Source organism: Cucurbitaria berberidis, assembly GCF_010015615.1.
Source record: "Cucurbitaria berberidis CBS 394.84 unplaced genomic scaffold K460scaffold_1, whole genome shotgun sequence".
In the NCBI taxonomy this organism is placed as follows: domain Eukaryota; kingdom Fungi; phylum Ascomycota; class Dothideomycetes; order Pleosporales; family Cucurbitariaceae; genus Cucurbitaria; species Cucurbitaria berberidis.
The window spans coordinates 5290501-5303388 of NW_024468935.1; the positions used below are offsets into that span (position 1 = coordinate 5290501).

The window sequence follows — 12888 nt, forward strand, 5'->3', positions numbered from 1 at the left end:
ACAACTGAGGATGTGGTATGTGGTAGGACTCAATTCGTCTAGACTTCACCGGAATATGCAAGCAGGGAATACTACATGCCTCGCCGCATAGAAACCGCAACTGTCTTCCAATCGTTTGCACAGCCCTTTTGTGCGACCTTTTGCAGCACTTCCAGAAGAGTTCAAAAAGCTCAAGAATTTCCAATAGAGGGCCGACCCCAACATTGAGACTTTGATTATTTGCACAACTACTTTCTTCGTGCCGACGACTCCACCTGACACATGGCCGACCAAGAAGCTGCTGCGAAGCGAGCCGCGGGGCTGACAAAGCTGTTCAATGCCGTGATCCACGGTAATCGCGAACTCAAGAGCTCAGCTGATGGCAATCGATTTCTGGAAGCCTTGTGTGCGCAAGAGGATGTATCGAAGTGTGTGGAATGCTTGATCGCGGCTCCTGCGGGGTTAATGGCCGTCGCCAAGTCTTTCCGCTTCTCACGTGATAGCGCGTTTCTGAACGGGCTAGCAACCTCCGTCCTTCACCATCTTTCCCACCCATCTGTCAAGCAGCTTTACGGCGGACAATTCCTGCATCGTATCCTCGAACAGATTTTACAGCCTCCCACTTTCTGGAACACACTCGTTGAAGCCCACCATGCTCGTATCCTCACGCCAGAAGGCACGTACGCGTTCGCGTGGCTATTAATCGAGGTTCTGTACATTCGTTCGGAAGATGCCCCTGATGTGCGAGACGTCGCGGAACGGATTACGAAGAACGAGTCGCTCATCAACTCGATCTCTCTGGACGTTCGAAACTTAGGCCACAAGATCAAGCATGTCCTGGAAAGCACATCCAGCGATTCCGCCGAAGGTCCTGGTGGCCGGCATGATAACGACTTCGCGGATTACCGCGAGGTCAAAATCTTGCCAACACCAGACGAGTTCGCATCCACCGAAACACCATTCTACAGACGCGCGGATGCCATCACGTCAGCTGAACCGGAGAATCGCGCTGCCATACATCTTGACAACCAATTCCGCCTCCTCCGCGAAGATCTTCTAGGAGAGCTGCGCAGCGACTTTCAGATTGCCACTGGCCAGAAGAAAGGGAAACGCAAGATGATTCTCGAGAAACTGCAATTTGCTGGCATTGACTGTGGGCCTGAAACTCGGCGCAAGCCCTGCTCGCTGAGGCTTCGATGTATCGACGACATCCCGCAGCTGCGCAAGATCAAAGGGGTTGCTGTTCGTAAAAAGTACATTTTGGATAACAAAAACATGTTGAAGCACCAATCTCTTGGGTGTCTCATCAGTAACGGCAGCATCGTTGCTTTGGCCAGTGTGGACCGGGATGAAAATCTGCTTGCTGAGGAACCGTCCATTGTCGTCCTTCGCGTGGCTGATTCAGGGCGTTTTGGCAAGGTGCTGATGGCCTGCAAGACAACATCGAATCTTTGCTTTGTTCAAGTCGATACCGCTGTTTTTGCGTACGAACCAATCCTGAAGTGTCTTCAATCGATGACCGACCTGCCATTAGAGGAACAGCTGCTCAACCTCACACCTGGGTCCGCTGAATCTCTCTCTGGAATTCAGCCTAATGATATCATCAATGCCATCCGCCGAGGATGGGAGAACGACCTTCAGGATATAATTGGGACCGATCGGCCGATTGAACTAGACCTTGCTCAAGCAGAGTCGCTGCTCACCGGCTTAGCGAAGAAAGTAAGCCTCATCCAAGGCCCCCCCGGTAGGTTTCTTGCTTTTCATTAATACTTGGGTCTATGTTCATCTGGTGCACGCCCTCGACATTTTTCTTTTGCGTTCGTTTACCCACAATCAGAGTGTGCGTCATGCTGATCATTCCAGGCACCGGCAAGTCTTTTATCGGAGCCCTCATCGCTAAGATCTTGCACGATCACACTAAGGAAAAGATCCTAGTACTCACATATACTAATCATGCGCTTGATCAATTTCTTGTGGACATCCAGAATGCCGGAATTCCAGCGAGCTCAATCGTGCGACTTGGCTCAAAGGTCGATCCTAGCAATCGAGCTTTGAGCATTTCTGAACAGCCAAACGACTACAAGATGAGTGGTCAAACGCGTGCCATGATACAAGACCAGAAAGTGCAAGCGGAATCGTACCATGACGCTTTGATACAGAAAGTGACGAGGTTTGCGCGTGCTAATATTACTGATCAAACGCTCCTTGACTATCTCGAGTTCTCAGACGATTCAGAGTACTTCGATGCCTTTGTTGTGCCTGAGAATGAAGACGGTATGAACTTGGTAGGGAAGAAGAACAAAAAGGTTGACAAGTACTATCTAATCAGGAGATGGTCCAAGGGCGAAGACGCGGGCTTATTCAAAGCTAGCGCAAAGCAAGAGTACCCACATATTTGGAAAGTCGAACCACAAATTCGCGGTACACTCCGAGCTCAATGGGCGAAGGAAGTTCTGGAAGAGCATGTCATTGAAATAAGCACGCTCGCGGGCAAGTACAATACCTGCCGTGATCGGGTTGAACGGTTGTTTCGAGAGAAGCATTCATATGTCCTTGGTCAGAAGCGAATCATCGGATGTACTACAACAGCAGCTGCTATGTACACCGACGGCCTCCAGAAAGCCTCACCGGGTATTATCCTAGTTGAGGAAGCCGGAGAGATTCTCGAGAGTCACATACTTACGGCAATGACGTCAACTACGAAGCAGCTTGTTCTTATTGGCGACCACAAACAGTTGCGACCCAAAGTCAATAATTACTCTTTGACTGTGGAGAAAGGCGATGGCTATGACCTCAATGTATCTTTATTCGAGAGACTTGTTCTCGGAGGAGTTCCACATACTACCCTCAACAAACAGCATCGTATGCGTCCCGAGATTTCGACGCTTGTGAGGTCTCTCACCTATCCCGAACTGGAAGATGCCGAGAAAACTAAAGGAAGGCCCTCCCTTCGTGGTTTCCAAGATAACGTCATCTTCGTATCGCACTTCAAACCGGAGCTCAACGCTGAAAAGATCGCCGATCGACGGGATGAGGAGGCCAAGGCTAGCAAAGAGAACGTGTACGAAGCCGAAATGGTTCTAAAGTGTGTTCGATATCTTGGCCAACAGGGTTACGGCACGGATGATATCGTGATATTGACACCGTACCTGGGCCAACTATCTCTATTGCTAAAGACTTTGTCGAAGGACAACGATCCAATCCTCAATGATCTAGACTCTCACGAGCTGATCCGGGCAGGCCTGCTTACACCTGCTGGTGGAAATATCGCCAAACGGAAAATTCGTATCTCCACCATTGGTAAGCAAATTCAGCTTTTCTCATCGATTGTAATCGTCTATTGTTCCACGCTGATGCAGCTCACGAACCCCACGACTGTTTTAATCCCGTTGATCCATGGCGATTACCGAATACTGAGGACTGGCTAATGGCATTTTAGATAACTACCAAGGCGAGGAAAGTGATATTGTCATCGCTTGTTTGACTCGAAGTAACAGCACCGGTGACATAGGCTTTATGGCCGCTCCTCAGCGTGTGAACGTATTGTTATCGCGAGCACGGAACGCACTGATCATGATCGGAAATGCCCAGACTTTTCTGAACAGTCGCAAAGGTAGTGACGTTTGGATCCCACTGATGGACCAGTTGAAGAGAGACGGCCATATCTACGATGGTTTCCCAGTGAAATGCGAGCAACATCCGGAAAAATTGGCACTTCTGGCTGAAAAGGAAGACTTTGACTCCGTTTGCCCCGATGGAGGATGCTCTGAGCCCTGGTAAGCTATGTACAGCATTAGCTTTTCATACGCTAATGACTTTAGTGGTAAAATCCTCAAGTGTGAGATCCACAGTTGCCCACACCGATGCCACCAACTGCAAGATCATTCCAAGATGGAGTGCAACGCCATAGTTTCATTCCACTGTCCTAAAAATCACAAGGTCAACCGAAAATGTCATGACAAGGCCGCCGCAACATGTCGAAAATGCGAAGCTGAAGCACGTGCTCAAGAAAAAAAACGTCAGCGGGATTACAGTCTAGATCAAGAGCGCCAAAACAAGCAACGAGCGTATGCGGCACGGCTCGCGGAGATACAGGATGAAATCGAGCACCAGAAACGTGTCATAAAGGATCAGGCCGATGAGAACGATCGCCAGCAAGCACTTGCCCAAAAGAAACAGGATCTTTTGAACTTGAAGGCGAATTTCGACAAACAATCTCAGCCGCCTGAGTCGAAGGCTCAATCCACGAAACTACCACCCGTAATACCAGCTAATACAAACACATCCAAGACACCCCCTGCGTCTCAAGGCTCTGCAACTCTTCCCGATACGGATACCACCGAGAAGCGAGACGCTGCAACTGATCAGGCCGAGAGCCAGCCTGATTGGGACAAAAGCGAAGCGAAGGACGATTGGGAATGGCAGAAGCAGTTTGAAGGGGCGGAGAATGAAGCGTTAGATTCGTTGATGTCTATGACAGGTACCTCAAGTCCTGGTTATATCAAAGTAATTACTTACCAATTATAGGGCTTGAGACTGTCAAGCTGAAATTCCTTGCAACCAAGGCGAAAGTTGATACCGTTGTCCGCCAGAACGTGTCGCTCAAGGAAGAGCGATTTGGAGCTGCTCTTTTAGGCAATCCTGGGACAGGTACAATCTACTTTTCGTATGTTTCATATTGAGGCTTATGCTTGCAGGAAAAACCACCGTGGCCCGTCTCTACGCCCAATTCCTAGTCAAGGTTGGAGCACTTCCTGGAGATCACTTCTTCGAAAGTTCCGGATCGGCTCTCGCTAACGATGGAGTATCTGCCTGCAAAACACATATCGACAAAATTCTCGAAGCGGGTGGTGGTGTCTTCTTCATTGATGAAGCCTATCAACTGGTATCTGGAAATAGCTATGGTGGCAAAGCGGTTCTAGACTATCTTCTCGCTGAGATCGAGAATCTGACTGGTAAAGTCGTTTTTGTGTTGGCAGGCTACCACAAGCAGATGGAGGCCTTTTTCGCGCACAACGTAGGGATACCCAGCCGCATTCCGATCCAGATGGAGTTTCAAGATTACGACGACCGAGAGTTACAGCACATATTCTGTCACTATGTGAAAGCGAAGTATAAAGGAAGAATGAGGATTGAAGAGGGAATGAGCGGTCTCTACGTTCGGATCGTGGCACGTCGCATTGGACGAGGACGCGGTCGTGATGGTTTTGGCAATGCCCGAGAAGTTCAGAATAAGATCGCACAGATTACAGAGCGCCAGGCGAAGCGTCTACGCAAGGAGAGGCGCGCTGGTTTGAAGCCGGATGACAACATCTTAACCAAAGAAGACCTGATAGGGCCAGAGCCGTCATCGGCCCTCAACAACAATGCTGCATGGACGAAGCTACAGAAGCTCATTGGGTTGGCTTCAGTCAAACAATCGGTACAATCTCTTCTCGATGGTATACAGTTCAACTACCAGCGGGAATTGGAAGAAAAGCCGATCGTCCAATACTCGCTGAACCGTTGCTTCATCGGCTCTCCTGGTACGGGCAAAACATCAGTCGCGAAGCTGTACGGTCGGATCTTGGCAGACATAGGGCTTCTGTCTAACGGCGAAGGTGAGTACTTTGAGTCTGGCAATAATTAGCGCTAACATGAGGTTAGTGGTTACCAAGAACCCAGCAGACTTCGTCGGTAGTGTTCTGGGTGGGTCAGAAGCAAACACGAAAGCCATTCTAGCTTCGACTATTGGTAAAGTGCTCATCATCGACGAGGCTTACATGCTAGCTAGCGGTGCTACCGCTGATCCTTACAAAGTGGCCGTTATTGACACTATTGTTGCTGAGGTTCAGAGCACGCCGGGAGAAGACCGATGTGTACTCCTCCTGGGGTACAAGGATCAGATGGAGGAAATGTTCCGCGACGTCAACCCAGGTCTGGCGAGACGTTTCCCACTAGAGTCTGCTTTCGTCTTTGAAGACTTCAAAGACGACGAGATCCGTTGTATCCTAGACCTCAAGCTCAAGGACGTCGGTTTCGAGGCGACCGATCAAGCAAAGAAAGCGGCTATGGATGTCTTACAGCGTGCGCGTAACCGCCCTAACTTCGGAAATGCTGGCGAAGTAGACATTATTCTTGATCGAGCAAAAGCACTGCATCAGAAGCACATCACTGCCGGCAGAGTCAAGCAATTTGACACCCTAGAAGCTATCGACTTTGACCCGGAATTCGACCGAGGCGAGCGCGCTGCCACCAATCTACCCGCTCTATTTAGAGACGTGGTGGGTTGCGAGGAACTGATTAAACAGTTCCAAGGCTACCAAACGACAGCAGCAAATATGAAAGCATTGGGGATGGACCCGCGTGAACAACTTCCTTTCAACTTCCTCTTCAAAGGGCCGCCTGGTGAGTGGAACGATTCAATCACCGAACATAGCTGACTTGATGATAGGTACAGGAAAGACAACAACGGCGCAGAAAATGGGTAAAATCTTCTATGATATGGGCTTGCTCAGCCAGGCGAAGGTTGAGGAATGCTCCGCCACCGACATGATCGGACAGTATGTCGGCCAAACTGGACCGAAGGTCCAAAAGCTCCTGGAGAAGGCAATGGGTAAAGTGCTATTCATTGATGAAGCATACCGCCTTGCCGAAGGGGGATTTGCTACTGAAGCGATGGACGAATTGGTAGACTGCCTGACCAAACCAAAGTTCGCGCAGAAGCTTGTGACCATCTTGGCTGGCTACGACAAGGACATTGATCGACTCATGAGCATGAACCCTGGTCTTACTAGTCGCTTTCCCGAATCGGTCATCTTCAAGCATCTCGAACCAGAGATATGCCTGGAGCTTCTGGTCAAGGTTCTTGCCGATCTGAAGAAAAAGAAAAAGGCGCCACTAGACCTCTCGATCATTGATCCGCCATCACCGGAGTTACACCAGCGTCTCCTTGAACTTTTCAGCGAGCTGTCCGTGCTAGATTCATGGGGAAATGCTCGCGATGTCAAGTCTCTTGGTAGAGGTATGTTTGGAGCGCTGATCTCCACTGCCATTCCGCCGGTCACTAGTCTTGTCCTTACGGAGGCTATTGTTACGAATGCCATGACCACGATGCTTGACGAGCGCTCTCGCCGTAACGCAGCTGTCGGGACCGGCCGCTTTCCCAACCGATTGCCTTTGCATCCATTACCGCAAGCACAGGCCCCAGAGGAGCGAAAGCCCCCAGCTGCGCCCGTGTCAAGCGTCACCACACAGGTTGCACCTCCGGCCCCACCGCCGGCAATGATCAAGACGGAGAAGCAGGAAGAATCTCCGAAGATCGAGAAAAAGAAGGTTAGCCATGAAGAAGAGCATGAAGATCCGATCGATTCCATTTTCAAGGCGAAGAGGGACCCCGGCGTTTCCGATGCTATTTGGGAACAGCTAGAACGCGATAAGCACGCTATAGTCGCAAAAGAACGTGAGTACCAGCGCCTACAAGAAGAAAAGCGCCAAGAAGAAGAACGCATTGAAGAGCTCAAGCGAGCGGAGCAAGCTGCTGCAGATGAAGAGGAGCGCCGCATTCGTGAAGCAGAGAGGATTGCAGCGGAGATAGAGAAGAGGCGTAGAGAAGAGGTGTTGGCTGCGATAGAGAGAGAACGTGAGCAGGAGAGGCAGAAGCAGAAGAGGCTGAGGGAGCTGGGACCGTGTCCGGCAGGTTTTTGGTGGATTAAGCAGTACAGTGGATATAGATGCGCTGGGGGCAGCCACTGGCTTGATGATGCGGCGCTTGGGATGTGAATTTTGTAACAATGTATGGAGCGAGCCCAAGAAATCCAAAATAGGGGAGAGAAAGAGAATTGCTAGACTGTTTCGTCATTGGACCGCATAGTATAGCGTAGCTAGCTAACACACATACAACATGCACCAATTCTTACGTTACAGCCCATACCCCCTCAACCACCTCAACTCCCTAGCCTGCAATTCAAGCGCCCTCCTCATTTCAGCACTATATTCCCTCTCTCGCACTTTCTCACAACGCACACCATCGCCCTGCTCTTCCAACGCATCTTCAAATACATCAGCGTCAAACGGTGCGTCGCGGCCAAAGCCCACCATGCCAAGTTTGCCATCGCCTGTCCAGACAATGAGGTTGTCTTGGCCGAGGGAGGCGGCGTCGGGTGAGTGCGGGGAGAGGAGAGAGGGGGAAACTGTGGGTAGGATTTTGTGCACGATGTCGTCCCAGGCAGCGTCGCTGGCTGAGTGTGGATTGACTAGATGTTGGGAAGAATGTGACGATGAAGCATTACCAGTAGTGGTAGTAGTAGTAGACCTCGGGCGTTGAAGATCATTGATATTGAACTGCCGCACAGGGGTCGATCCATCCCTCTCCACCCACTTTAGATTTCCATCTCCGTCTGAGAAAACAAGGCGCGTGCCATGCGGCGCGACAGAGAGCAGTTTAGAGCTACTAGCTGTCTGGCGATTCTGATAGTACGCGTGTTGATTTCTCGTCGTGCGGCTATCACTCGAGTTGATAGATCGAGTAGGTTCACTGGATAGGCCGTAGAGCTCTAGGGAGCCTTTGCCTTTATATTCACCTGCTGCAATGAGCGTGTAGCCTGGCAGGGATTTCGCTTCACGGAGTAATGCAGGCGATGAGTACGGGCGGCCGAGTCGGAGATCCTGCGGCACAAAGGGATGCGGGATGGCGGTCATGCAGGAAAGTCGCGCGCCAGAATGCACTGTGCCGCGCAAACGGGGGAAGAAGCGGCGGTCGAAGTTCAGCATGCTGGTGAAGCGTCCTCCGACCCAGATATCGCCATTGCCATCCCATTCACGCGTGGTTGGTAGGTGTAGGACGGATAGTGCGCCTGGCTGCGAGAGCGAGACGTGGCCGCCAAAGTCACCCGTCTCGAGGCGCGAGAAAGAAGTGTCTGTCGAGCCACCAATCAGCTCGCAGCGCACTGATGATGGTGCTGGAGGAGGTTTTCGCGTGTCGTGGAGATGGATTGTCCAGTTCGTACCGACTGTCAAGGGCGTGCGATGATGCGCTTCCGACAGCGCGGTGATGGGAAATGGATACGGCGTGCGAGAAACTACCTTCAAAGTATTCAAATCCACCTCATTCAGGACATTCTGCACTGCGAAGAATCCTTTCTTCAATTTGCTGTCGATGCTCACACACTCGACTGCCCCCGTCTCCGTCATGATGGCCTGGCTCTGGCTGAGCCTCGTATCGTGATCCAAATCCGAGCCTTTATTTGGCAGCAGCCCGACCTCGCTCTTCGCGATACTTCTTCCCTGTGTCTCACTGCTTGCGCACGCGTCCCATATACTAATACTCCCATCATCTAGCGGCGCAACGAGTTTATCTGCCATCCCATCTTGATCGAATAGTATACCCGCACCAGTAGCTTCACGCCTCAGCCCCTCGTCTTCCTCATCCCTTCCCTCACTCCCCACATCCTGAAACCAGCTAATCTTCTCTTCTGCATGGCGCTGTATAAAATCCTGATACCAATTCACCTTCTCTTCAGGATAACTCGGATCCCAATTCGCAAGCAACACCTGCCTCCTTTTCTCTCTATTTCTTGCCTGTTGTACGTCGGCACTCGGCGCGTGTGGGTCATGCACAGAGGTATCGAATGTGTTTGAAAGGGTATCAGCGGCGCGAATAAGCTCTGCGAGACGCGGGTCGATGTCAGATGCGGATGCGAGGCGGCGGCGTCGTCGCTCGGCGGCCGAGTGCGAGAAACACAAGGATTTCCAAAGATTATTATCGCGGGATAGATTTAAAAAGTGGCGCGAGACGTGTTGGAGGTTGACGAGTTCAGCGGGCTCGAGATCTGTGGTTATCGTGTGAGGTTAATTGGAGGGGTGGGCTGCTTTGCTATCTCCGGGGTGCTTACAGGAGATGATGTGGAGTACGAGCTCGTCGGGGAGGTATTTCATGGTGGCTGAAGAATGTTCGGAGCATAAGGGGAGATAGGCAAAGAAGAGAGGAGGGGAGAAGGATGTGGGTGAAGAACAATGGCGGTTGCGACGCGTTTATCTCGAGTACCTTGAAGGGCTCCATAGCTCCGCGTTCGAGGGCGGAAGGGCTGACGACATGCTGGTTGACATGACTCGCTCATCGCTTCCCATCTGAGATCATGCATCGCGCCTTCCTCGCAACATGTATATATTTAATTTGTACTGCGATTAGAATTATTATTACTTTCTCAAGAATGAATTCAAAACACAGGCTTCGAAGAATCGAACGTTCATTAAGTAATGTTGAAATGGTATCTCGCTGATGTCTGGAGGCATTATCATACCGCCATTATATGTACACATGTGTCTGTATGCTCGCGGGTCAAGCCCTCATGCCTATCCAGTGTATATGTACTCCTAGAACGCCTTTGTTGTTGTTGCATCTACCTGTGAATCTGCTTCTCCAAGTCCTCTGGCGGCGTCTTTACAGTAGGCAACTCCGCCATCGGTTGCTGACTTTGCGGTGGTCGGTACGCAATGTATTGCGGCTCGCCTTCTGTCTTCTCGTTGATAACAGGCATGATACTCGTATCAGCCAGCTCAGTAGCATCGGCGTGTTGGTGGAAACCCGTCTGGTTGCTAGCGGGCGAGTACTGGGGCGGCACACTTCCCCACGTCGAGCGCTCGTTGCCGTGTCCACCGCCTAAGCCTACTGTGTCGGGTGCGTACGGCGTGCCCTGTCCGGGTTGAAAACCTGATCCAGATGGCAGTTCTGCGTGCCCTTTGACAGTAGAAATGGGTCTTCCAGGGCCTACCGGTTGACCATCTATTTCTGTAGTACCGTGTCGTGAATGCCGGAATGTCTCCTTCTTGCCGAGTTTCGCAGCTGCGCCACCTGCAAAGCTGGGAGAGTTGGGATTGTCAGCGTCCATCTCAGACGTCTCCTTGTAGGGGCTCGCTTTTTGCTGGCGGCGCTTGCGGAGCATCCAGATAAGAATGCCAACAAGGGCAAGAGCGAGAGGAATGCCCACTGCGCAGCCCACGATCACGCCAATTTTCGAGTTCGAACCGCCTCCTGAGTTTGAGGAGTTCGCATTGGCGGCGGCGGTCGGGGCTGACGTTGGGGTGACGATTGAAGTGAAGTAGACGGTCTTCACTCCTGCGGAATCGGAGGCAAGGCTCGTTCCGATCGAGGTGAAAGGCATAGCTGATGTTGTAGATGTGCTTGCCGCTTGTATATTAGCGGAGGAGGGGGCATTTGACGATGCAGATGCAGATGTCCGCGATGCTGAGGTTCCCGATGCTGGTTTTCCACTCCCTGTGCCAGCCGCCAAACCTGTGATGGACGAGACGGTCGGCACACTAGATGCCTGGTTGGAGCCAATCGTCGCATATGGTTTTCCATCTTGAAGCGCGAAGAAGGGCCGAGGGGCGGGAGACTCTTTACAGCAATTTACATGCTGTGCGTCCGCGTTGCAGCACCAATCGTTGTTGTGGCTTGAGCACTGCGTTATTGACTCACCACCACCAGCTGTCATGTCTGGGTTTGGGTTAGTCGAGATGTTCAGCAGTCAGTTCGCATTCACTTACCATATGTGCACATATTGGAGGCGCATCCTGGCGAATTCCAGTCCTTGTCGGTACAGCTGTACCTACCGAAGAGGTTATTGGCAGGGTAGTGGCAAAGACCGTTGTCGAGGCATTCCCAGTTATCGGGACAACATGCAGAGCCTTGTGCTGAAGAGCAAGGCTTCTCGGTCGAGGGAGCTTCCTTGCCATTCGGATAGTCTGCAAAGGTCAACCACTATGCTATAAGAACAGAACGAGGCTGAACCAACAGCAAGTCTGCGCTGCCGCATACTGAGCAGCAAGGAGCACGACAGCCGCAGCGCGCAACCACGTGAGGGTAGTTCCAGTCATGTTGCGCTTCGGTCCGAGGGATTAAGTGTGGAGGATTAGGCGTAGCAGAGATTCCTCTCGATCCCTACAGTCCAAGTCGCAATTCCTGAGGCTTCGGCAGATCCCAAGTTCAGGTGAGGTGAAGGGAGAGCAAGAGAAGGCGGGTACACGGCCCAAGAGACAGAAGAGAGAATTGCCCTGTCCTTCCCAAGTCCAAAGCAAACACCCAACCCTCTCGTCGCCCAATTAAAGCCATTTGGACAGCAACCACGCCCCCTCGGTTCCTCATCATACCGTTCACTCAAGATCTACCGAAGCGACGGCGTGGGTCACAGTGACCTCACCGCCAGCTCGATCCCTGCTCTTCACAGCCGCTTTGGGCTGCAGTGGGACCGTTCTGCTTGGCGACGTTGCCATGAGAGCGACGATCAGTGGCTCGTACGCGCGATTCCTCGGTTATCGAAACACCGCCTGACCTCTTGTACAGCGCGGAATGCACTCTGTGAATTGCTTTTAGAGGTGATACGCGTAGCGATCAAACACTCGCAATATCCGCTCCATCCTTCATCGACGCGCCCTGGTCGCGATACGAAAAAGAAAACAAAGGGACAGCAATGCTTTGCGACAGCATCGAAAACCGGCTTTTCACACCTAGCGCTGCAACAGTAGGTGGTCTTTATCTTAATCCATGTGGTTATCTGAAGCGCTTAAGTATCGGGTTGTTGTGAATTGCATCCAATTGCAGGACATCGCTTGTGGAAGAATGCCATCGTCCGCAAATAATGCAGCGACTCAGGACAGCATGACTATCGAGGGCAGATCGCCCGTATTCGCCCCTGAGATACGCCACTCGTATCGGAGTTGCACTGAAAGGGGCTGGGTGCGCAATGCAAATGACGTTTCTACTAATTGGGTTGCACAAAAAAATAAACAAGGTGGATTGTGGAGAAAAGAACGGATGGTAAGCTTTGGCCGTCCCAAAAAAGCTAAAATTGGCTTTTGACCGTTTTCCGTCCCGCAGCCACAGTTCCTAGCCTCACACTGTGCCTTTTGGACCGGCAACTGACGGCGCGT

The 12888-nt window shown here is 51.5% G+C and overlaps 3 protein-coding genes across 3 annotated transcripts; 1 reads left to right on the plus strand and 2 right to left on the minus strand.

The window, feature by feature from the left end:
* Positions 1-93: 93 nt before the first annotated feature.
* Positions 94-7809, plus strand: K460DRAFT_35687 (P-loop containing nucleoside triphosphate hydrolase protein). The gene is made up of 8 exons (XM_040931993.1): positions 94-1723; positions 1843-3279; positions 3419-3755; positions 3801-4459; positions 4507-4629; positions 4677-5579; positions 5626-6366; positions 6413-7809. Exons 1-8 carry the CDS (start codon positions 262-264, stop codon positions 7738-7740), a joined length of 6990 nt encoding a protein of 2329 aa, XP_040794046.1. The 5' UTR covers positions 94-261; the 3' UTR covers positions 7741-7809.
* K460DRAFT_324404 (F-box domain-containing protein) lies at positions 7384-9998 on the minus strand. The gene is made up of 2 exons (XM_040930568.1): positions 9852-9998; positions 7384-9788 (listed from the first exon to the last, which is right to left on the minus strand). The coding sequence occupies exons 1-2, from the start codon at positions 9892-9894 to the stop codon at positions 7879-7881; spliced, it is 1953 nt and encodes a 650-aa protein (XP_040794047.1). The 5' UTR covers positions 9895-9998; the 3' UTR covers positions 7384-7878.
* A 360-nt stretch (positions 9999-10358) lies between these two features.
* Positions 10359-11835, minus strand: K460DRAFT_269497 (uncharacterized protein; the record flags this gene model as incomplete). The annotated part of the gene is made up of 3 exons (XM_040927574.1): positions 10359-11455; positions 11506-11719; positions 11740-11835. The coding sequence occupies 3 exons, from the start codon at positions 11833-11835 to the stop codon at positions 10359-10361; spliced, it is 1407 nt and encodes a 468-aa protein (XP_040794048.1).
* Positions 11836-12888: the final 1053 nt, after the last annotated feature.